General features: G+C 40.3%; 1 protein-coding gene across 1 annotated transcript in view; it reads left to right on the top strand.

Annotated features, from left to right (window-relative positions):
- cep112 (centrosomal protein 112) overlaps positions 1 to 23,080 on the top strand; it is a 104,655-nt gene that overhangs the window by 24,372 nt on the left and 57,203 nt on the right. Inside the window, exons 10-17 of the mRNA XM_061090879.1 lie at positions 1,502 to 1,601; positions 2,039 to 2,157; positions 2,584 to 2,727; positions 11,980 to 12,134; positions 12,459 to 12,588; positions 12,712 to 12,804; positions 13,489 to 13,548; positions 14,664 to 14,743. Of these exons, the coding sequence (XP_060946862.1) occupies positions 1,502 to 1,601; positions 2,039 to 2,157; positions 2,584 to 2,727; positions 11,980 to 12,134; positions 12,459 to 12,588; positions 12,712 to 12,804; positions 13,489 to 13,548; positions 14,664 to 14,743 (881 nt within the window). The remainder of the gene's footprint in view (positions 1 to 1,501; positions 1,602 to 2,038; positions 2,158 to 2,583; positions 2,728 to 11,979; positions 12,135 to 12,458; positions 12,589 to 12,711; positions 12,805 to 13,488; positions 13,549 to 14,663; positions 14,744 to 23,080) is intronic.

Raw genomic sequence — 23,080 nt, 5'->3', positions numbered from 1 at the left:
CTTTCATCTCCCCTATCTCAGTCACACAGAGGATGACAGGCTTGGTCACTAAGTGCACTTGGGTAAAACAAAATGCGGGAGAGATAAAGTCTTCCAGGGTTCGGGGGAGTTCTTGACAGAAAAATAATCACTCTTACTTTCTGCCATTTCGGCCAGAAAATTGTAGCATCAAGTCTGTTTATCCTCTCTGGCTAATTGGATGGGATACATCAATACCTTTATCAGATATGGTTAAAAATAGGCTGAGATTAACATTTTAAGTAGATGATTTCATTCCACTGTGAGGGTGGAATTCAGTTATGTGAAACTAGGACAGTTGATTGCACATAGTCTTACCGTACATGGGATTCTGGATTAGACTAGTATTTTACAAGAAAATTGAAAGAAACCCCCCCCTGTGATCTGTCAGAAAATATGTGTTCTGCCACACTGAGCACAAAGATACAATAAGATATATTAAGATATGTTAAGATACATTTTGATATAATGGTATAAAAACACAATATAAGTACAAAAATATCAAGTGTAATGTGTAGAAAGACAAAATACTTAAATATCTAACAAATACAGGTAAGATAAGGTACAAAATGTAAAAATATAAAAGGATAAACCTAAAGCTTAATAGTTGATTAAAATAGTAATATAAAAAATATATAGGAAATTACTTATGAGAAGCAAGTATTGCATAATGAATGTGATATCGCACAACAATTCCTTGCTTAGACCAATCGCTTAGACCAGTTACACGTTATACTACATGTACTGCTTGTGTGCATTATACAGTTGAGCCAGGACATCATCTTCCTCGACGTGGAGAGTGCTAAACTGTCCTTCTCTACTGGAGCTCCAACTCTCCATGGTCTAATTTATCTAATTACACACAGATGGCAGCAGCAAGCAGATGCAGTCGCCTCATCGCGCCTTAGCACAGGTGGTTCACTCAGTCATCATTTCACTCAGTTAGCTCGTCCCCTCTATAGGATTAGATATGCATGAGGAAGTTGACATCTTGTCAGGTCACGCAGCGAATTAAGCATTGTAAATGGTCCATGTGCTCATGAATAACCCAATCTTTCATTTTATGACTCAAGATAAACTGGAATACATAATTGAGGAGATAATATGTTGTTCGTGAGATGGTCATGATTGAATATCCATGATCTCAAACAATATGTGGAGCTTTTCCTCCTCGTGAAAACATTTGTCAATGTTCCTCCTTTATGTTTACGTGCTAGGAGATTTTCTTCCTGCCTTGTTAGCTCATCGCTGCAGCGCACAGAGTGATCGCAAACTTTGTACGTAAAACATATCAATTAATAGTTTTAGGTTAATAGCTTTGATAGGTACTCGTGGAATTGACACTTGACAATGACACTTAAATAAGAACCATCAGAATGTATACATGATAGTCATTTTCTAGTAGTAAAAAAGCTGTATCTTCTCCAGTATGTCTAAAGAAATCGCTCCCTCTCTCCCTCTCTCTCTCTCTCTCTCTCTTTAGATTCTGGACCGAAAGAATGGTGAGATTGAGGAGATGAAGAGCCTGTACCGGGCCAAGCAGAAGGAATCAGAAGAGATGATCCATAAGCTGGAGAAGAAAGGTGAGAGGTTGCGAGAAAAGCAGGGTTAACTGGAAGGATGTTTATACTAGTGTCTGTGAACACTCAGAGCAAAAAGCCCCAAAAGCTGCAATTCCAGAGACTGAACTGGTGTGAGTGACGTTCTCCAGCTGTGCTGCTCAATCCAAAAATGTAATCGCATAATGTGTGCCTTTTTTCCTTCCTCCTGCCTTTTCCTCCTCTTCAACCCTCCACCTGTGTCAGAAAACATTTGATGAGAACCGTATCAACTTGGCAAAGACAAGCGCTACTTGCCATTTGATAACAGCAATATCTTTATGGAGACTGATTTACTGACAGCGTTACAATGAGCCCAAGTATATGTTTGTCTGTGTGTATGTGTGTGTCCATCTGTGTACATACCCTGAGGCAGGGCCTGACTGCTCTGTCTGTATGTATGTTTGTGTGCGCTCCCACAGTTCAAAGTGTGCTGCGGGAATCCCAGGTCATCTGCGAGAGCAAAGAGAAGCAGATTGCTGAGCTGAAGAAGATGTCGGATCAGAGCAGCGACTCCCTGAAAAACGAGTGGGAGAAGAAGGTACGAGGAAAAGTGGAAGGGCTTGGAAATTCTGCAGCCCTGAGCTAAAGGAAGACTGTTTGATAGCATGAGACTAGCAGACTTCACTGCAAGCAGCCAGGCCCTACTGTACTGTTAGAAAAAAATTCTTTCATGCTGTGCTTAAGTTAGTTCGTTTTTTTTGTGTTTTTTTGCTGAAATATTAATGCTCTGTCCTTGGTAAAGTGTGCTTTTACTAGCATATCATGCTGTTGCTGTTCAATAAGATCCTAATGAAATTTCCACTCATCCCTTTGAGGTCAGTTAGGGTGTCATGAGCAACCATGTGGAACAATTTCTTACAGATGTAATAGAAAAATATACAGAGACACATAATGGTGTTTAATCCCCTTGGATGGAGGAGAAGAGAGGGAATCTGTGACTGATAGTTGTTATATGCTCCACCAGCTGCATGCTGCTGTGACAGAGCTGGAGCAGGAGAAGTTTGAGCTGCAGAAGAAACACACTGGGAGCATCCAGGAGCTGCTGGAGGACACCAACCACAGACTGGCGAAGATGGAGGCAGAGTATAACGCCCGGTCACAGGCCACTGTGAGTACAGCATCAGTGTGTGTTTGTTTTCAGTGGTGGAATGTTAAAAAAAGTTACTCAAGTGCTGTGCTTATTATAGTTTAGAGGCACTTGTATTATAATTGAGTATTTGTATTTAATGTGACTTTCTACTTCTATTGAATTTATATAACCTAATAGTGTGGTTTCTGATACTCTTTCATTACTATGCAATCAAGCAGTTAAAAGTCCCTATGATGGTTGCATGTAAATAATAAATACATAAATAACTTCAGCTATTTTAGATTAAAATTAGATATTGAATTTTCACATTATTTAAAAGTGTTATTTGTTTTATTTTAACTTTCCTCAGACTTAATTTGACATGATTTCACCTCGACTGTCAAAAACTGATCTGGCTGATGACACGGGTCGTTTATCTCTAAGAATTAAACATCCATCAAATCTCCAGTTTTGAAATAGTGGCCCAAGCCACCTCATGGCGCAAATGAGACGAGACATCCTGTAACCTCTGGGAGAGAATGACTCTCATATCTTATATCTGTCATCCTCATAAAGGTCTTTGATCCAAGTGTGTATTGAATCTTGGTCATGGCAGCTCAAAGACGCATATTCACACATATTTACACGCACCTCCCACAGCCACCTCTTCTTTGATGTCATATGAAAAGACTTTGGTTTAAGGTGTGTAATGGAAAATTATTACATATCATGACACAACAAGCAATTATCAATTCTGGATGTTTAATTCAAACCGTCTGCGGACGGTTTACAAAGGTCAAGTCACGACAACAGACTTGACCTCAATGGCACAGAGTTCAAACATCACGGTGACAGATATGAGGGCAATGGCAATGAGCTCTCAAAAGTACACTCCATTTATACAATCAGATCCCTCCTCTCCACAGTAAAATACATTTGTCCAATCAGCTTCTCTCCATGTCGTTTACAGGAAGACCAGACATTGGTCTCTGGCGGTCTCTTTGAAGTTTGAACAAGATGCTAAACGCATCTTGTTCCAGACCCTGTGAGTTTCTCAGAGATCTCCTGTCTCTGCAGGTCACACCTATTAGCCTTTGAAGCTCCCTGCTGCAGAAGACTTAATTGGCCCCTGTTGAGAAACCTTTTGTTCACACTAGACTGAGAAGGCCACGTCTATAAGGCCCTTCAAGAGTATTATGCATAGTGTTAACTTGACCTAAACTCTGACTATGAGTCTTAAACACAGAAATACATCTTTCAGTAAACTTCTTTCTATATAAATGTAATCTGTTACATTTGAACATGTCTAAATACAAAATTCCCATCACAATTCCTCCCTTTTTTATCCATCTGGGATCAACATCTTTATAACATCTCATCATTTAGATTGGGAATTTTCCAGGATATGTGAATTAAAGAAGTAACACTAGTCTTAGTGCAAAAACAATACAACAGAGTTACACAATTGAAAATGATCAGTTTCTACAAACTTCAATAACGTATTTTACAATTATTAACATGATGATCATCATATTATCAAAATGTTCACTGTATTGGTGCCACACTTCGTCCTGATCGTGTGTCGAACACCTCCTTGTTGAAGAACATCTTGTTTCAGAGACATCTTGTATGCTCTGACTTTGATGATCAGAAATTTGATGTTGTTCCTGCCAAGCATTCGTGAGCAGGGAAACCATCTCTTTTCCCTTGAATGCTTCTCAGTCGTATAATCATGTGTTGCTGATCTCCTGTTGGTGCGGTTGTGTTCAGCGTGTAGCTCTTCAAATGTGTTGCCTCTCCTTGCAACACCTAAAAATTTCAGACTGAAGCTCACACACTGGCACAAAGCACTTCCCGTCCTGTAGATCCACCCCTGGCTCTGGAAATCCTCCTGCGTTGGCCCTCATCTCCAGGTTGACCTCTGCGACCTTCCTGTCATCTGTGTTGAGAGGCATTTGGCTTGCACTCGTTCCATCGACGTCGTCTTCTTCTTCCATCCGCACGTCCTTAAGCACAATCCAGTCTCCTGGTTTCAGGTCACGCAGTCCTCTCTCCATGGATTTAGATAGAATCTCCTCGTCTGCCTGTGGATTTTAAAGAGTACAGGAAACAGTTTAAAACAATATCTACCAGTTTGTTTTTCAATGTGTTTTTCAATGTGTTTGTTATGTTTGTTTTTTACTTCCTTCTCTCTCCACTGTCCCATCCCTGGCGGGATGTGGCATGATGTTGCCTTGTGTTGATACTCATACTCACCAGTATCCATAAAGCTATACTTATGAATATGTTACCCTTGTCAGCGGACATCCTTTTGAAATCTTCCATCATGGAATGAGTTCTCCGAACAGTATCTGTTTCACCGCTGGAGAATCCTGTTTAGATGTTTGGGAAACACTTCTGCTTGCATAGAAATCATGTCATAAAACAAAACAGTATTTATTTATTTCCCTAACCTACTTTATTTACTTAATCTTTATTAAACCTCTCTATAAATGATTAAACCGTTTGTTTTGAGGTGGATGTCAATCTTGTAGAATCTGGATGTCCTTATTTTATTTGTAACTCAAATTACCTAACTCTGTTAAAAAAGTTTTATTGAATATTATTTAGAGTGTTTCTTGTGTACACCCAATAACCCAATTCATCTATATCCAGCATATGTTACTCCTCTCTCTTGACACACTGACTCCAGTCATGTGTCAATCCAACCTAATGAGAAAACATACACAGGTTGAACAAAATCATCCATATCCCACATCAAAAGTCCATCGACCACCAAACAAAACACAGTCTATCAAGACTACTTAATTCCTAAACTAATAAACCCAAATCTGCATTCTAAAAAAAATTTAGTTCGATGTAGTCTTGCTAACCGCTCCTGTAACCCACATTAAATGTCAGTGTTAAGAATCATTCAAATGCCTTCCATGTCCTCTACAGACTGCATACTGTTTGCAACCAGTAACACAGTCAAGGCAAGACAATGGTGTGAAGTCAATCTCATGAATTTCTTCTTCAGCCCAAATCACATGCAGAACCCCCATGCAAACAAGCTATCAGTGTAAATCTTGACACTCTCGCCACTAGCATATTTGCATCTCTTTGGTCCATGCATGTAATGATGGGGACGGTTTTCCTTTGTTTCAAACAGAGTCGTAAAACCCCTCTGTCATTCGTTATCACACTGTGATGCTGAAAACCTGTCATCAAACACTTCAGTTTCACAGTAATCAGCTGTTAACCATTTAAATCTGCTCTACTGATAAAGTTAAGAATTTCCTAGTTAAAAACTTTCTATTTGTAAATAGTAATGTCTATCATCCAAAACAATACTGTATCATAGCTGAACCTCCTAGCTGTTGAAAAGTGAACGTTATTTTCTCCAGCAAATATCATTGTTACAGCATATGACACTAGTAAAGTCTTATTTCAAAGTATCACACATATCACATTATTCTGTTCTCTCAGAAGCTGCCATTGCTCTGAGACTTGCTTGAAACTTTGCATCTGTTGCTTTTCCCCTAAAGGAAAAAGTTTTTCTGTTTAAACAAAAGATTACTCATATTCCACAAGAAGATTTCAGATATTCTTTTCTATTGCGTCTGCTCTTCTGATCAGACCAAAATCATATATGTGTCCGTTTCACAAACATGATAGTACCTGTTATCAACTCAGAAAAATCAATAATGTTTACAACAAAACTAAAAATGTCAATCAATTACATCAAAGAAATACATTTTCATGCAGAAATGTGTTCAGAAACCCCAATGTGATTTAGCATGAAAGAAAATCGTTTGCGATTAACTTTAAACCTTCCTTTTTAAAATCTTTTAATTTGATTAAATGTATTTTCTTTTCTTATAGCCAATGTATCTATCAAAAACTACTGAGACAACACCGTATTTACTTATTCTAAATGCAACCAAACTTATTTTATCCTTAATTTACTTACTATATAACCTTTTAAACTAAATTTGTCTTACCAAGTGTTTAGATAAATCTAAGTAAATACCATTTGTGCTCTAATTTGATCTCTCCCCCTGCTCTTTGCAAGAGGATGTTAATTTAGAGGTGAGAAATTTGTCTCGGATCATCCATTGATACGCTTGTGTCAGATCCCCCTTTCTCGTTTAAATAAATGCAGATGTTATTCAACTCTGTCTTCCACTACTGCCCTGCTGTTTTAAAATTTAGCATACTATTCTATCTTCCCCCTAAATTTTACCCAGCAGTAAAGTGACAACAGAGATAAATGTTTGTCTTGCATTTAGCCTCTAACCACATTATTAAACCCCAATGATAAAAATGGATCTATCTACAACCTTTGCATATGTTTTTCTATCATTATGAGCTATATAACATTCATTCTAAGAGTAATATCACACTATTCACACATATTTACTGGTGCTTTTAGTTCCTGAACCTAAAAATAGATTTAATTTGTGTGTTTTTAGCAATTAGTTTTATTGATTTCTAATTGAACTATAATAATGTTAACCATATGCTTTATGTGTAACATTAATTCACATGGTGTCTGCAGCTGTGTTCTTACTTATATGAAGTTTTGTTGAACTTCTCTCTCTCCATCATGGTCTGCTCTTGATGGCTGCTCTGTCTCCATGATCTCCCTCTCAGTGGAAATGTATCCAGATCAGAACCTATTTGGAGAGACTGATACCTGGAGATTATTTCGGTTACTTCCTTCTGTATACTGTCTCTTATGTTGACTTCAGTCAACCAACACTCAAATGCTCTCCAGTCTGGCACAAATAGCTCCACATCTCTCCCTCTTGTTGCTTCTTTGCTTCGTTCTTGTTCAATGAGCAATTTGATCTTAAGTTGCTTCAACTGATTTAAAGTTATGTTCCCTGTGTTTGGAAAATCATAGTTTTTTACCCACAAGCCAAACTGTGTAACACTATAATGACCATACTTCAGAACCATATCTTGAACTGTAGGAGAAGAAATCTGTGGTAAATTCATCTCTGTAATGGTTGTTTATCAATTTAAACTCTGATTTATTCAGTAGAATACGAATCTTTTGGGAATTTAAGTTCTACTGATATGGAAAAGACCCTAATGTTTCAGAATTAATTTCTAAAGCCAATTATTTTCCTATTTCTTAAAAAACGTCTATTTTCAAATTCGTTTTAAGATTGATCTGAATCTTTTTCTTTTTCTTTTGATATAAGCCTTTAAAACTTACACATATATCCCAAATATGATTGAAATTATACTCACCTTATTCCAGTGTTGAGAATTCCAAGAAATCCTCTCTCACTCACTCCTCACTTTTTCTTTTTCAGCTGTAATTCTCAGATTAGTCTCATCAAATCATGCATGTTACTTGTATCAAATCATCAACATTTGTGTAACGTTGATAGTAACCTTTCACCTTCAAAACACTTTTTAAGAGACAATGAGAAAAACCCCTTCAGTTATAATATTGCCACTGTAATCACCTCTTGTAATTACTAAGTTTTAATTTTAATTCCTCTAATACAATTCTAAAACTCTGCATGAATCAAATCGCCTTAGAGAAAACTTAATTTCACATTTCTCTTAAACAAGACACATGCAGGTATAAAATGTATGGGAATTTATCAGATTTTTCAACAGATAGCTATGCTGAGACGATACAGACCTGGCCTAGGTCTCTCTGTCACAGCTTTTCCTCCATTTCAAAATAATAATACTATTATATATTTATATTCTACTCTTCTGCTTGTTTACAATAACTATGAGCATGCCGCAGCGCCCAATATTAAAGTAATTTAGCATTAAACTCTTTCGCTAAACCCTGTTTAACATTTTGATCTTTTTTTGAAAAGAATCTTAACCTATTAAGCTTATTGTGAATCCTATACCGGTCTCTAAGACCTCCTTAGTATATACACGTCTGTAACTCACTTCCCTGAATGAGTGAATTTCTTTGGACCTTTTTCCTTAAAAGATCTAAAAACAAGAATTATACTTTACCAGAATGAAACTGCTTGCCTGTCCCAGTCGGTTCTTTAGCCCACCTCAGTGAGCACTCCGGATTCTCAGAACATCAGGCCCACTGAAATAATAAAGGTTTAGTTCCAAACGTACTGCCCCGGCGCAATTACCTACCCTCAGCACCGAGAGCCAGAGTCGCTCACGTGGATGTCACTGCCAACAACAGCCAAATGTAATGGAAAATTATTACATATCATGACACAACAAGCAATTATCAATTCTGGATGTTTAATTCAAACCGTCTGCGGACGGTTTACAAAGGTCAAGTCACGACAACAGACTTGACCTCAATGGCACAGAGTTCAAACATCACGGTGACAGATATGAGGGCAATGGCAATGAGCTCTCAAAAGTACACTCCATTTATACAATCAGATCCCTCCTCTCCACAGTAAAATACATTTGTCCAATCAGCTTCTCTCCATGTCGTTTACAGGAAGACCAGACATTGGTCTCTGGCGGTCTCTTTGAAGTTTGAACAAGATGCTAAACGCATCTTGTTCCAGACCCTGTGAGTTTCTCAGAGATCTCCTGTCTCTGCAGGTCACACCTATTAGCCTTTGAAGCTCCCTGCTGCAGAAGACTTAATTGGCCCCTGTTGAGAAACCTTTTGTTCACACTAGACTGAGAAGGCCACGTCTATAAGGCCCTTCAAGAGTATTATGCATAGTGTTAACTTGACCTAAACTCTGACTATGAGTCTTAAACACAGAAATACATCTTTCAGTAAACTTCTTTCTATATAAATGTAATCTGTTACATTTGAACATGTCTAAATACAAAATTCCCATCACAGGTGTTATCACGTACATTTCGTCAGTGCAGGCCATCAACACCAGAGGCCAGTTGAACGCACTTTTTCGTTAATAGTGTTGTTGTCAGTATCAGCATTCATGGGCTGTCATAGCCATCACACACACACACACACACACACACAGACACACATATTGCTGCTGGCCTTAATCTGTCAGCAGGCCCACATTTAAAAGACTTCAAACACTGGACAGTGCTGGGCCGCTGGTAAGGCCCCTATTTTAATAATTAAAGACAGACAAGGCCCCAGAGAATCAAAAGAGCCCTCTGTCATTTGAAATTAGCTGCTGTTCTGCTCTGAGTTTGGTCTGACCTACACACACCTAGGATAGGATGTTCAAAGTGGACTTGTCAGCTGAGTTATTACACCAGTGTTGCCTTAACCTTTAAAGTCAAGGTGATATTGTCTCTTGCTCTGTTGACTTGTTTTAGTTATTTATAGAAATTCTAGATATCTGTCAGAAAACCTGAGTTTATTTTAACCAATGAATCAAATGCGAATACTTGGTTTGTACAGTCATTGGCACTACATGCTCATCTGTCTAAGGGTTCTGCTTTGCTACTCACTATGGGGGGGGTATTACTAATAAAAGTTCATACCCAGGGCGGAATGTGAAAAGTTTGCTCAGGTCACATGTGTTTCGTGCAAACCAAGACAAATACACATTGATGATTCATGCTCATTCAAGCACACAACACTGGATCTAGTTTAATAACAGTGAAATGAAGAATGCTCTCCCTCCCATCAATACCTGGTTTGATTTCTATCCAACGCAGATCAAAGATTTCACACAGGGCCTAGAGATATGTCAGATGTTATTTTTGGACGGAAGCGATGCACTGGGCAGAGCAGACAGAATGACTGAGTAGATGTTTTTAAAGAAGAGACAAGCGGGTATCTATCTCTTTATTGTGGCAGCCAAACATCTTGACTATGGTCCATGCACTTCCAAATCCAAATGACTGTTAATGATGATGTTATTAATAAGGCTTTCTTTTGCATTGCTGATTGTTTAACTCGTAGTTTTACATCAGACTTGCACACTAGAATAGCCTTGATACAAATAGGTAATCATATCATTCTGTTTAGTGGCAACAGCTTTACGAAACTTTGCAAACAAACCTCCCTATCCTCAGTCAGTATTGATGATCTTGAGTGAACTAAACTTAAAGGGGCCTTTGGTTTTTGCTTTTTCTCGTGGCCTCTGGCAGATTTTTTTCCTCCACTTACAGTTCCTCCTCTAAAACTTATTTTAAGCAACATGCACTCATACACACACGCCTCAGGAGATGAGTGTTGCAGGCAGCCGCTGGCCTTAGTTCTGACACGTTAACTGTAAAGGTCATCATTCACTCTGTATGAATCTTTTTTGTTAATACATGTTCTTTTTTCATCTTCAAACACTTCTAAAACTTTGAAGGGGAACAGAGCTTACAATGTGGCGTATGTAGTCTGCCTTTCACACCTTGTAATTCTTCTTCCAAAATACCTCATTAAGGCACATAATTTGCTCCCACTGCTGAGCGTGTCCAGGTGTACCCAGTCCCGCGTCGGTATGGAGAGGTGCTTCTTATCTCCTGCCAGAAACCTAAGTGTCAGCACGCGTCCCAGCACAACACAGGCCCCTTGTTCCTTTCCTCTGCACCCTACGCTGTTAACACAAAGACAAAAACTCTCTCTCACCGGCCTCGCTAGGCGCTGCTCTCATACTTTTTCAAATACACCGCGGCCTCCTCCTCTCCTGTCATGTCACCCTCTGTCGTCGCCGGACTCTGTCATCACCCAGATCTACTAGCATTCTCCATCTTTAATCAGCGCCCCGTCATCGCCTTTATCAGCCTGCCCACACTGCATTCCATGTTTCCATATGTGCACACACACTCCCTCTCGCTGAGGGACAGTATGCAGAGAGGGGACGTTTCATCAACACGGTGCCGGAAGAAGCTCTCTGTATCCTTTGGACTTTTGGCATTCAGAAAAAACACTGACATGAGAATGATTAGTGTAAAGTAGAGTGCTTAAATTTCAATTCATTTGTGCCACTTCATACGTATAATCAATTGAGATTAATATAAATGTACATATGTACCTAATATGCAGAGGTGTTTTCTTGTATATTACCATCCATACAGTGTAACATCCCTTGTGTGAGTGGTCTTGTTGGGTGTGTCGTTGTCTCACCTCTATCAGTAGAGGCACAAAAATGTCTTTCTACTGAAAAACATTTGCATAGCCAATATTTTTGTAAAACTTGTATTTTTCCATATTTACTTTGACATTATTGCAACATTGCTGCTTTATACATCGCATTACCACCAACAGCTCTAAATTTTTGGAATTGTGTTAAACCAAACCCGATTTCTGTCTGACTCGACTATGGAACCACGCAGTCGTCTGACATGACATTTTCTCAGCTCAGTGCCTTCAGTGGTTCGAGCTGGATGGTTCATTGGTTTCTGTGTATCCGTGTGATCCAGAAACAAGCGGTGCGTGAGCTGGAGCTGCGGGGGAAACAGCAGTCTGTGGAGGTGGAAAAGGGCAACACGCTGCGTCAGAAGGTGTCACAGGAGAAGGCCCAGTTGGAGATCCACATTGCATCCATCAGCGCTGAACTTCAGGAGGCCAACAGACGGTCTGGAGCTGTTTGACATATGAAATTGAGAGAGAGAAAGGGGTCAAGAAATGTAGAGGGGTGAAGAGGATACACCTGCTTTTACTTATATGACACCTATCAAGCTAATTAGAAAGAAAGAAAGCTAATAACAATCTGCCAAGTATAGATACATGGTTACGATCCCTTTAATTTAAAATGGCTGTTTGAGAACATGTTACTAATGCAATTAGAAAGTTAAGTGACTCTAATGATTTAACTGTGACGCGGGAACAGGAGTAAGTGAGTGTGTGAGTATTAATGATCCAACCACGCAGTCTGAATAAAGCTCTTCACTTACCACAGGATCATGATGCTGCAGAAGGAGAAGGTGCAGCAGAGCAAGCAGCACGAGCAGAGCGATCAGAAGCTCCAAGCCAAACACGAGACTGACATGAGCCACATGTTTCAGGAACATGCTCTGTCTGCCGCTAAGGTCCACATCAGCACAACACCTCAGATCCTTCTCCCTGATCCCTGATCAATCTACTGTTATTGATGCAAATGTAGCGATTAACATTTTTTCCTAACCAGTTTCCTCCGTGTTTTCTTCACCCAGGCGTCGGAGGTCATAGAAGACTTGGAGAACACTGTGGCTCAGCTCAAACAGCACCTGCAGGACAATGAACATCGAAGACACCAGCAAGCCAGGGTATGATCTGAGTGACTTGTTCACTTATATTATCAAAAAAAATGTTAACAATGTTCAAACCCAGAGAACTCCCCCATGTTATGAAAGGTAACGGGAGTTATTTTGGTCGCCTTTTAATTGCGTCATAACCTCTTTACCCGTGGATTTGCCCGTCATTGCTATAACCTCCAGGGCAATCGACCAATGATAAAGGAAAAACACACTATGTGCCAGTTAGCCATTTTGCTAGTCTGCTGTTTTTAACCTTCCGCTGTATGTATCATTCACTTCTTCGGTTTTGGCCGCTTTAAGCAAATTAAACTTTAATACATGACCTCATCCGTAAACAGGATTTTTTAACACCTCCCATGATTCCACGCTGCTTCACGGTGTCATCAAACTGTATTTTTTGTTATTGTTTTGATTGAGAGACCCCTAGTGGCTGAAGTTACATTTTGTACGTTTAAATCTGTGTTGGGGCACATTTTGATGTTTGCATGTACAACTTATCTATGCACAAAAAGCATGCGTCTCTTCTGCCGTCACCATGGTAATACCAGCTATGAATATGCCTAAGGTTAGAATGGGTTTGTCTCTGTGAAGTGTGTGTGTCTAAGTTAGTATTTAACACAATATATATTGTCCATGTATAAATGTGTCACTGTATCACTCGTTCATTACCATATTGCTTGCTCTTCCCTCCAGGATCAAGAGATAAAGTTCCAGCAAGAAAAAGATGAGTTGCAGATCAACTGTGAGAAAAAGGTAGTTTTCAACTTGCTCCCTCTGATCAACTGAGCTCCACAGCTTCTGTCATTAGATCAAAAAGCCCTGGACAAAGTGATTATGGTCAAGTGGAGATCAAAGCATGGAGTCACATGTTCCTTTTGGTTCCCCATACTTTTAGACTTTATGTCTGGTCTCGTAAAATCAGAGCCATGATTAAGAGCTACATGTAAGGCCGGATGAAGGAGCTTGGATCCTTTATAATTTTGGCTACAAGTCGTCATGCGAAGAAACTTGAGAACAGGAGTCGTAAGTAAATCCAAACAAAGTCGTTGTCACTTGGTAAACATCTAAAATGGAAATACTGTCTGAAGCATGCACTGTTGGTGTACCTAATACCATGCTTGAATTACACCCAGTTCTTTTTTGAGCGGCCCTCTTCAAAGCCTTAGTTCATAGTCATAAACCAAAGAGTATGGAGACCATTGTTAAAGATCTGAGCTGGACCAGACCAGGCCAGATGCCCTGGATGAAGATCAGATTTAAAGACCAAGCTGCACCTGGGTCATCTTCAAAGTGCCACAATTACGATGTGTGTGTTGGTGGTAGGCTGGCAGAGCTAAAGACCGGGCCCCTCTGACTGATACACCTGCAAGAACTTAACAGGCCTCTGTCCACTTTATATTTCATGGTCAGAGAGAGTTTTAATTAATTCCTCTTCTCTAAAAGAAACAGTTTTTTTTCTTCAAGGTGACATGAGATTAAATAAAAAGTGAAAGACGGAGAAGTCCGTGGTTCAGTTTCCTTTTCGTTTCCTCTGGAAAGAATCCTCTTTCCACTGAAGGAGTGTTAAATGAAATATGTGGAGGGGCCAGAGAATGGTATCTGGACATAAGACGGGCCCATATGGCTGCCATACATCCAGAGTGAGAGGCCCTTTCTGTGCAGGCAGATAGTCTCAGATGGAACGTTTTGATGGGGTGATAGAGAGAAGAGACGAGACCAGATGCACAAGGTCACAGGCAGGAGAGTTTTGTTGAGTGATGCTTGATGGTGTCTGCCGTTGCACTCACTTACACCTCTCCCTACCTCTCTCTCGTTCTCTCTCCCTCTTCTTCTTTCACTCCCCCCCCCCCCCTTTCTCACCCTCTCAGGTTTTAGCAGTCCACAGTGAGGCGGAGAAAGAGAAATCAGAGGCTAAGAGGAAGATAGCCAAACTAGAGGATGCACTCAGGTACGGTGGTGAGGGCCAAGTCTAAAGTGTTGTTTGTTGCCTGATGGAGCAGACTGGACGACTGTCAGGGAGTCTGCATGCATGCGTGTGTTTGTGTGGTTTGTGTGTACTTGTTTTTGTAACCTCTTGTGGACCTTCTCCAATATAAACACTGAGCTTTCAGCACCAGTGGACGTAATGGGTAACAAAGCCCATTCTGAATGAGAGACAACATCATTTCTGAGGTCCTGTTTTAGGTTGATGGTCAGAAGTGAATTGTGGTTAGTTTAAGGTTAATTATGAGATGGAACTATTTGTGTTTCTTTGGCTAGGCTGTCCACAATGAATGGAAGTCAATGCAAATTCCTGATAAGGATAGCTGTAAAAACGTATCACTGATGTGTGTGTTTGAGAGAAAACGCAGTGCACAAACTTGATTAAAGTCTCATAGCATCATCAACACACAAACACAGTTCCCAGGGTTGTTTGACAGGTCTGTTGGCACATTTTCTACTTCATTAGTGTCTGTACAGACGTTTACCCCCTTTGGTCATGACATTTCCAACGTATATAATGTAACTGAAGCATGATATTTATTATACAATTACTACTTTGAGACATTTTGGCCTTAACTTAGTGGCTTGAAACTGTATTGGAGAGTTGTTTATGTCTACTGACTTGAGCCTTTGATCATAAGAGCACTGTGTATGAATTCTGATTTAAGGTGGAGTTTGGCTTTTCAAGCCAGCCCTTGCTCAGACTCTTTGATCTTTTTTGTAACTCACAGATTGAGTAGAGAGGCTGGAAACTGATGAGAAGTTTTACTGATCAAGAACTTCACATGTAGCAGGCGTTTGTGTTGTTTGTGTGAGAAGAGCGATCAAACCTAATCCCACTAATTAAATCAAACCGTCCAAACAACAATTAATGTAATCATTACGAAAAATACTACTATCCTTGGATGGGCAATATGTTCCTCTTAAGCTGTTTTCAGTCTGACATTTTCCTGTGTTTGCCGTTCCCATATGCATACGCAGTAGGCAGGACGTAATGTTTATATTCAGCTGTGGAAATCAGTGTTTTTAAGCACATCAACAACCTCCTATTGCCAATTCTTATGACTATTTGTACATTTTCAAGATATTTTACAAGCTGGCAGGAAAAGTTTACCCACAAAAGGCACCTGCTACTGACTCAGACATTTGCATTCTCACATACAGACCCTCTGGAAAATTCCAGGTAAACGTCACAACTTCAGTACACGTACGTCTGAAAGCAGCTTTAACGCGAGACATGATAATGAAAGTAATCTATATAAATTTAATATAAGTCATTTAGTCAGTGCATTCCATTTGGTAATTAATCCCATACAGAACTGCACAAGTAGATGACACTTTCCCAGATGAAGCTAAAGTTTGTTCTGCACAAATGAACACATTCTGCAACCTCATTTCCAGTTCTGGTCATGCATGGCCAAGGCTAGTCACAGTGCCACCCTGAGAGATTTTCAATTGTTTATCACAGTATAATAACAACCAAGACGCTGTGGATTTTAAATAATGATTTGCGCATCAATTGCCCAAGGCAATGTGTGTCTTTTTAGGCATCAGAAAACAAGGATAAATCCTTTTTTTGTGTGTGTGTGAGGAAGAATTTGTGCTAAGCTTTAGAGGATAGTTACTATTGCTGTTCCATTTTGTTTCTGTCAGTGTGAAAGAACATGAAAACAAGTTTTGCGTGAGGATCGCAAAGGGACATTGACGGTTGTGCCTGCTTATTGTTTGTCATTGTCAGCCCTACAACAGAGGACGAGCTAAAACACAGCAGACAGATCCGGTGGCGCATAAATTATCCTTCTTCGTAGTATCAGTAACGAGCCAGTCGTTCCCTCGTTTAGTATAAAACACTGAGAAACGGCAAGTGGCCCATTGGACTCTTAGCTAATTAAGTACTCAGGCTTCATACACACAAAAACCCACGCACAGACAGACCCACACACACATACTAAGCAGTTTGATGTCTGCTACCTGCCTGCTGCCGTGGCAACGCTGACGGCCTTTAAAGGTGATCCAGGAGAACTTCAAAGCAGGCAGAGCAAGTCAAAGGAAGACCGCACTGAGGTGTGTGTGTGTGTACGTGTGTACGTGTGTGTGTGTACAGATTGAGGAACAGATTATACATTTTAATTAAATCTTAGTAGATTTGCTCAATGTGCCTTCATGTGCCAGACACTGTGTTATGTACCTTTTCTTATGATATGTATTTTGTGCTTTTTTATACATAACATGCTATATTAGGTTTATCAACACAAACCTCAGTAACAATTCATTCAATGAGTCAAAAAGTACACACAACCTGTGCATTCTATGTCCTCTGTGTAAGAGAGTGACAACAACAGACAATAGTTGTTCATATGTAGTGTATATACAGTAGCTGTTATCCACACCCCATTCTTTGCATGGTTTACACCCACTCTTTCTTTTCTAGTATAAAAAGAAAATCACCCCGTCCTGCCATGCAAATAGGCAACGCCGCGCCAATTTCAGTTCCAGGTCTTTGTTACTATAGCAACAACAACAGAAAGCACTACAAAGCTGTGCCGAGAACAAGTTTCTCTCCTCTTCTTTCATCCCATCGCGCCTCAGATCATTACGGGGCATTAGCATAGAGATGGAGAGATGCACTACAGAGGGGGAAAATATGGAGGGAGCTCATTTGAAAACAGCTTGCCTGCTTTTGCAACAATGACCTCCAAATCACGATTTACGAACATCAGAAAAAACACCTGAATGGTTAAAGTAGGTGGAAAAGGAAAACAACTTAATTTCTACATTAGAGTGTTTCTCTCTCGGTGAGAAGGCTGTCATATTCATTTTTTTCAACGCTGTTTTCCATACCGATTCCTCCTCCTCCTCCTCCTTGCTGCCACTTGGCGCCCGGCTGGCTTTATAAAAAACCTGTGCCTGCTTAGGTGTGGTGCCGTGCTGGAGAAACTCTCACTGCGTCTCGGCAGCAACTTCTCCTCAGTTTGATAGTTTCCAGGGTGGAGTGGCAGAAGCAGCCTCTACTGTAGGAAGCTGGAGGGAAAGTGCGCTCGTCTCTATGAGTGGCCACTGGCTGTGAGAGTGCCTGTCCAAACCAGTGCACACACTCACTGTCATGGTGTGTAGAATTTACTCCCGCTCTCTTACTAATTCTCTTCATCCTTAGTTTCATGTTTTTACTTTGCTTTCTCACAGCACACCATCAAGCTCTTGTTATAGAGACCTTGAGAGGTAAAAACTGAGTATTTTGGCCAATTATTAACAAAGTGTGTGTCTGTGTCTGTCATTGTGTGTCTCCCTTAGTGTGTGTCCACATAAACCCAAATGCTTGAATGCGATAGACTCCCTCTCCTTTTAAAGGTGTTGGAATTATCGATATGTTCTTTCATGTTATTTCATGCGTGTGCAGAAATGCGTACTCGACATCTGTGTGGGTCTTTGAAGTGGTCTTATCTTTCTCAGCATTCCTGTTCTATGACAGGAAGGATGGAGGGAAGCAGGGGTGGTGGTCCAGAGAGAGGAACACAGAGGTATAGCTGAGTACGGGCTACACAGCCTGCAGCCCCAGTAAGTGCTGAGGTGCAGGAGCAGGTGGATGTATGGATCCTGAATATTGAAAAGATTCAGCGGGGCTCAATACCTACTCCCGTGGCAACTCCACTGAAAGGAGAGGATGGAGATGGGTTAATCACCAATCCAATCCCACAGACCTGGCAAATGGAAAACAGTAAAGAGCTCTTAAACTGGGTCCTCTCGGAGTTAACGGACAATTACAGTCTCAGATACTCTCGGATTTCCAGAGACGATCCTAGCACAAGATATACGTTTTCATATTAAATGTATTTAAATTCTAGCCCCAAAACAAGCATCTGAAAAAAATCAACAAGAAAAGCTTGTATTAATGCAGTTGAGTGTAATGCTTTGAAGTCAGTTCTACCCAGTGTTTCTTTTGTCAAATATTGAATTATACTGAAAGATAATGAAGCCGATAATGAGTTTGGGCTCCGAAAAAAGTATTCTTGACATTTAGTCATTCAGATATAATTTGTCGTATCTGATTGTTTCAGTTTCTATTACGCAAAATTAGGCTCATTTGATATTTTGACATTTTCATATCGCGCTGTAATGATGTCAAATGTCTCGCCGTACCAACATGATTGTCACACGTAACTAAATTTGACATTCCCACAGTAAGCTAGCTTACTTACAAACATCAGCGTCAGTTTGAATTTATCCCAGAGCCGGCTGCGTCACTCTGAAACAGCTCATTCCGGATAGATTGTCTTTAGGGCTTTCACTGTTTAATTAAAAACCTTCCAGCTTAATTTTCCATTGTATAATATTGTATAATGTTTTGGATATGTAAATACAGTATGTTTACTTTAGGGACTCGTGCCTAGTTGATTTAGCATATTATGCTGTAGTCTGCATAATTCATAAAGCCAAATAGCATTTAAATGCACAGCAAAAGCAAGAAACCCCCCCCACCCCTCCGCTTGTGATGTGATGCGTGAGATCTATTCTCTACTAGAAAATAGAACTCTCTCTACTGGATCAAGGCTGAAGCTAAGTTGTGTTTTTAAAAAGAAGAGACAAAATCACGTTGCACTGTGTCTGAATTATACTGAAGCAGTTGTGTGGGAAATTTAAATGACTTTACCTTTACTGTGGTGCAACTAACTGAACTGCAGAGCCATTTTGAAGTAGAGAGACAACGCGTGTGTGTTTGTGTGTGTGTGTCTCTCTCTCTCTCTCTTTTTGTTCTGTCTCACCCACATGTTTATCCACCCACGTAGTGGTACTGTCAGCCCGGACTGCACCAGATTCCTCTTCATCCTTCCCTCTCCTTAGGGTGTTTAGTTGACTTTGAGGTAGGACACTAACTAGCGCGAGGGAAAATCACAGCTTCTATCCCCGCTGTTGTTTGGAGTGTGTACGTTTCATCGGAGACACTTTGTAAAGATTAGTTGAAATGTCATCTGTCACATTTACAAATGCTTGAGCAAGGCACTAAGCCCTCTGCAGCGTCACAAGTTGAACTCCCAATGGAAAAAGGATATGTACTAAAAAAAAAAAAGTAAGACAAACCACAGGCACGGTTGTTAAGATTAAGTTTGATTTAAGAATCCACAATCATCAAGTGCTGATTCATTTTTAAAGAAGCTTCTGGCAATAGCTGAGGATGAAACAATTCCCAGCAAGTGGCCAGATGACTGTCGCGTCCCGATGCTGCATTCGCTGATGATACTAATGAAGCCTCCTTCTCTGTGTATGTGGCTGTGTTGCTTCATATCGTGTTGTGAAATGCTGTTTCATAAACAGACCACATTTGTAGGCAATTTTAAAGCCATCAAACTCAATGATTCTCTGTTTTCTCCTCTTCTCTTTTCAACTCCTCCTCTCTCTCTGTCTTTAATATGTTCTTGCCCTTGTGCTGTCTCTCTTTTGTGTTCACTTATTTGTGGTCTGTCTCTTATTCTGTGTCTGTTTCTGTCTCTTTTTTCCTCTCCCCTCTCTCCCTCTCTCTTTCTCTGGGGATGAGGATGAAAACCAAGCCCATTTTATTTTTTTTCTTCAGAGGGCGCTGAATATTTCAGTTTTGCATTTTCTCTCTCTTTATGTGCTCCCTCTTTTTTTTTTCCAGGCCCCTTTGATGTGTCTGTGGATTCGTTATCATTCCGTTTGGATGAGCTCACAGACACAGATGCGCGGGCACTCGCATGCACTTGCGCACACACCACGTGTACACACACTCTCACTCTGTCTTTTTATGCTGGAGACCAGAGGCGTACAGAGAGAAGCGTGTATTCCAGTGTTTGTCAGTCTTTTCCATGCGCTGCTCCACCCACATTGCTGCCCATACAATTCTGAAATACTCTGCTTACATGAAAAGGAAATTTGCATAAGTAATTAAGAGTTGTTTCCTCGTGCATTGACTTTAATGTGCGCTAACTGCATGTGGATGTTTATATACATTCAGTTCTGGGTCTATATCCAGCATGTGGCATTGTGGTCAGGAAAGTCCGGAAAACACCGGCATCCCTGCACCCCCCCCCCTGTCTGCCAGGGCGGCTGGATGGCGGAAGCTCCCTCACCCTCTCTCGCACAAACTCTCCTCTCTCCTTTCCTCCCTCTCTTCCTCCCCTTTAAACAACTGCTTAGCATTGAGGGATGAGAGGACTTCCTCTTTAGAGAAGGCACATCTTTAATTTGAACCTCCTCTCCTTCCACTTTTCTGACCAGAGATCCATTTAAAGCCAACCGGCCGCCCTGGCGCTGGCACCCCTCTCCTTCCTTTCCCTCTCTGTTTCTCCCTGCCAGGCCTCCCTGACTCTTTTTCTCTGTCCTCTCATCTCGCCCTCATCGCTCTGTTATTGATGGTGACACACTGTCTACCGCTGCAGTGACCACACGCATTCAGAAGCACACACACAGAATTATTCTCCCAGGAATCACTGAAGTTGCCATGTGTTTACCTGCTGTCCTCAGCTTTTGAGCATAATATGTTTCGGGCTGTCACATACTTGAAGTTAGCTGCAGTGAGTTTTTCAGTGTATCCTCAGAGGTATAGGCCCAGCAGCCACCTCCAACATAGTCGTAGTGCATTCTTTGAGTGGAGTTGTCAGTCACACACAGAGTTTGCGGCTGTGGCTCACGAACAAAGGGCCGTATGCTCGCACGTGCGCACACCCATACACACGCGCACGTTCTGTCGTCTCTCAAGCACGACACGCACCTACTTCATTTCTGTCCTGCCTTGGAAGTTTCCAAAACTTGCTATTTCTGTGACATCCTCTTTTCCATCTTCCTCTCTCTCTCTCTCTCTCTCCGTCTTTAACCATCTTAACCTCTCCACATACCCTTTGTGTCTGTCTGCGCCTGGAAGGCAGTAATGCAACCAGACTGATTAATAATTACAGAGTACACAAAATTGGGAGAGGGAGAAAAAAAACAATTTCTTTGTCGTTTGATGTCCAACATGAGAGAGACCAAAATTACAAAGAGACTGAACACTATAAAGAGGAGAGAAAGCTTGTACATTCCTCTTTCAATCCTCAGCTTCTGTTCTTTGCTTTTTTTTTATTGCCTTCCTTTGCTGTTGTTTTTTTTCATCTCATCTGTCTCTCTGTTTGTTTCATTCTGTGTTTTGTCCTTATAAACACTTAAAGTTGCTGCTTTGGCTTCTAATCATTAAAAAATTAAAAAGTGAACTTTGAATATGTGTGTGTGTGTGTGTGTGTGCGTGCAGGCATTGACACAATTTTGCAGTTTTCTTAAGAGGTGTGTGTTTCTGCAAGTATGTACACATAGTTGCATGTTCATAGTGCTATATACTCACACACTTGGTAGCTCTGCTTTGTCAAACACAAATAAATGTCACCTACCCATTGAGTACCTCCTGCAAATTAGTACCTGTACTTCTAATTTCTTTCAAATCTCACTTATTGGACCAAAATACAATTGTTGGAGTATCAATTGCAGGAGCAGGACAAAAGAAAAGTGACACACACAAACACATAGCACTGTATACAACACACTGTCAAATCTAAACTATAAAACCGCGCACAGCAAGTCATTCTCTTTGCAGCATTGTGATCCTTGTTCATTATTCAGCAGACGGCTCATGAATGGTTTCAATAGCTGCTGCTGTGAACTTCAAGCTATGCAGCAGTCGTGTCTTTGCTCACCAGAAAAGAGCTGCATATTGTTTTTGAAGTTTAGAGTTCAACTAACGTGAAAATTTCATCAGTTCCATGTTTTCAACATCCTTAAAATTCTCAGCATGTAGCATCAACGGATCGCAGGGGCAGGGGTGCCACAGCTCATCGTGTTCACTTTATTTGAAAGGATTTTTTGTAAGACTGTGATTAGGTATAAAATAAAACTCCCTGTTTTGTTTGTATTTTGTCTGAAAAACATGCATTTGAATCTATAAACCCCAGTTGTAGTATTCCCCAGTGAGGCATTTTAATATATTAGTATTGTAAAGATGCTCATTGTATTTGAGTAAACATTTTTTAGATGATTAGAATTTAATGTGGTGGTTTGTATATTTACCCAGACCACAGTAAGGTTCTATGTGATCGTGTTCATATATAAAATATGTAGGGCTGGGCAACGATTAAAAGTTTTAATCGCGATTAATCGCATGATTTCCCTGATTAATCACGATTAATCGCATTTGTATACGCAAAATCCAATAATGAATTAAAAAGTAGTGTATAGCGCAATTTTATTTTCAATGTTCTGCCATATGAACGAAAGTGCCATAACTTTTGTTGTGCAAACACTTTTAACATCAGCATTTAATACA

The sequence above is a fragment of the Limanda limanda genome, chromosome 17 (assembly GCF_963576545.1).
Source record: "Limanda limanda chromosome 17, fLimLim1.1, whole genome shotgun sequence".
Classification (NCBI taxonomy): Eukaryota; Metazoa; Chordata; class Actinopteri; order Pleuronectiformes; family Pleuronectidae; genus Limanda; species Limanda limanda.
This window is presented reverse-complemented; position numbering and strand designations above follow the sequence as displayed.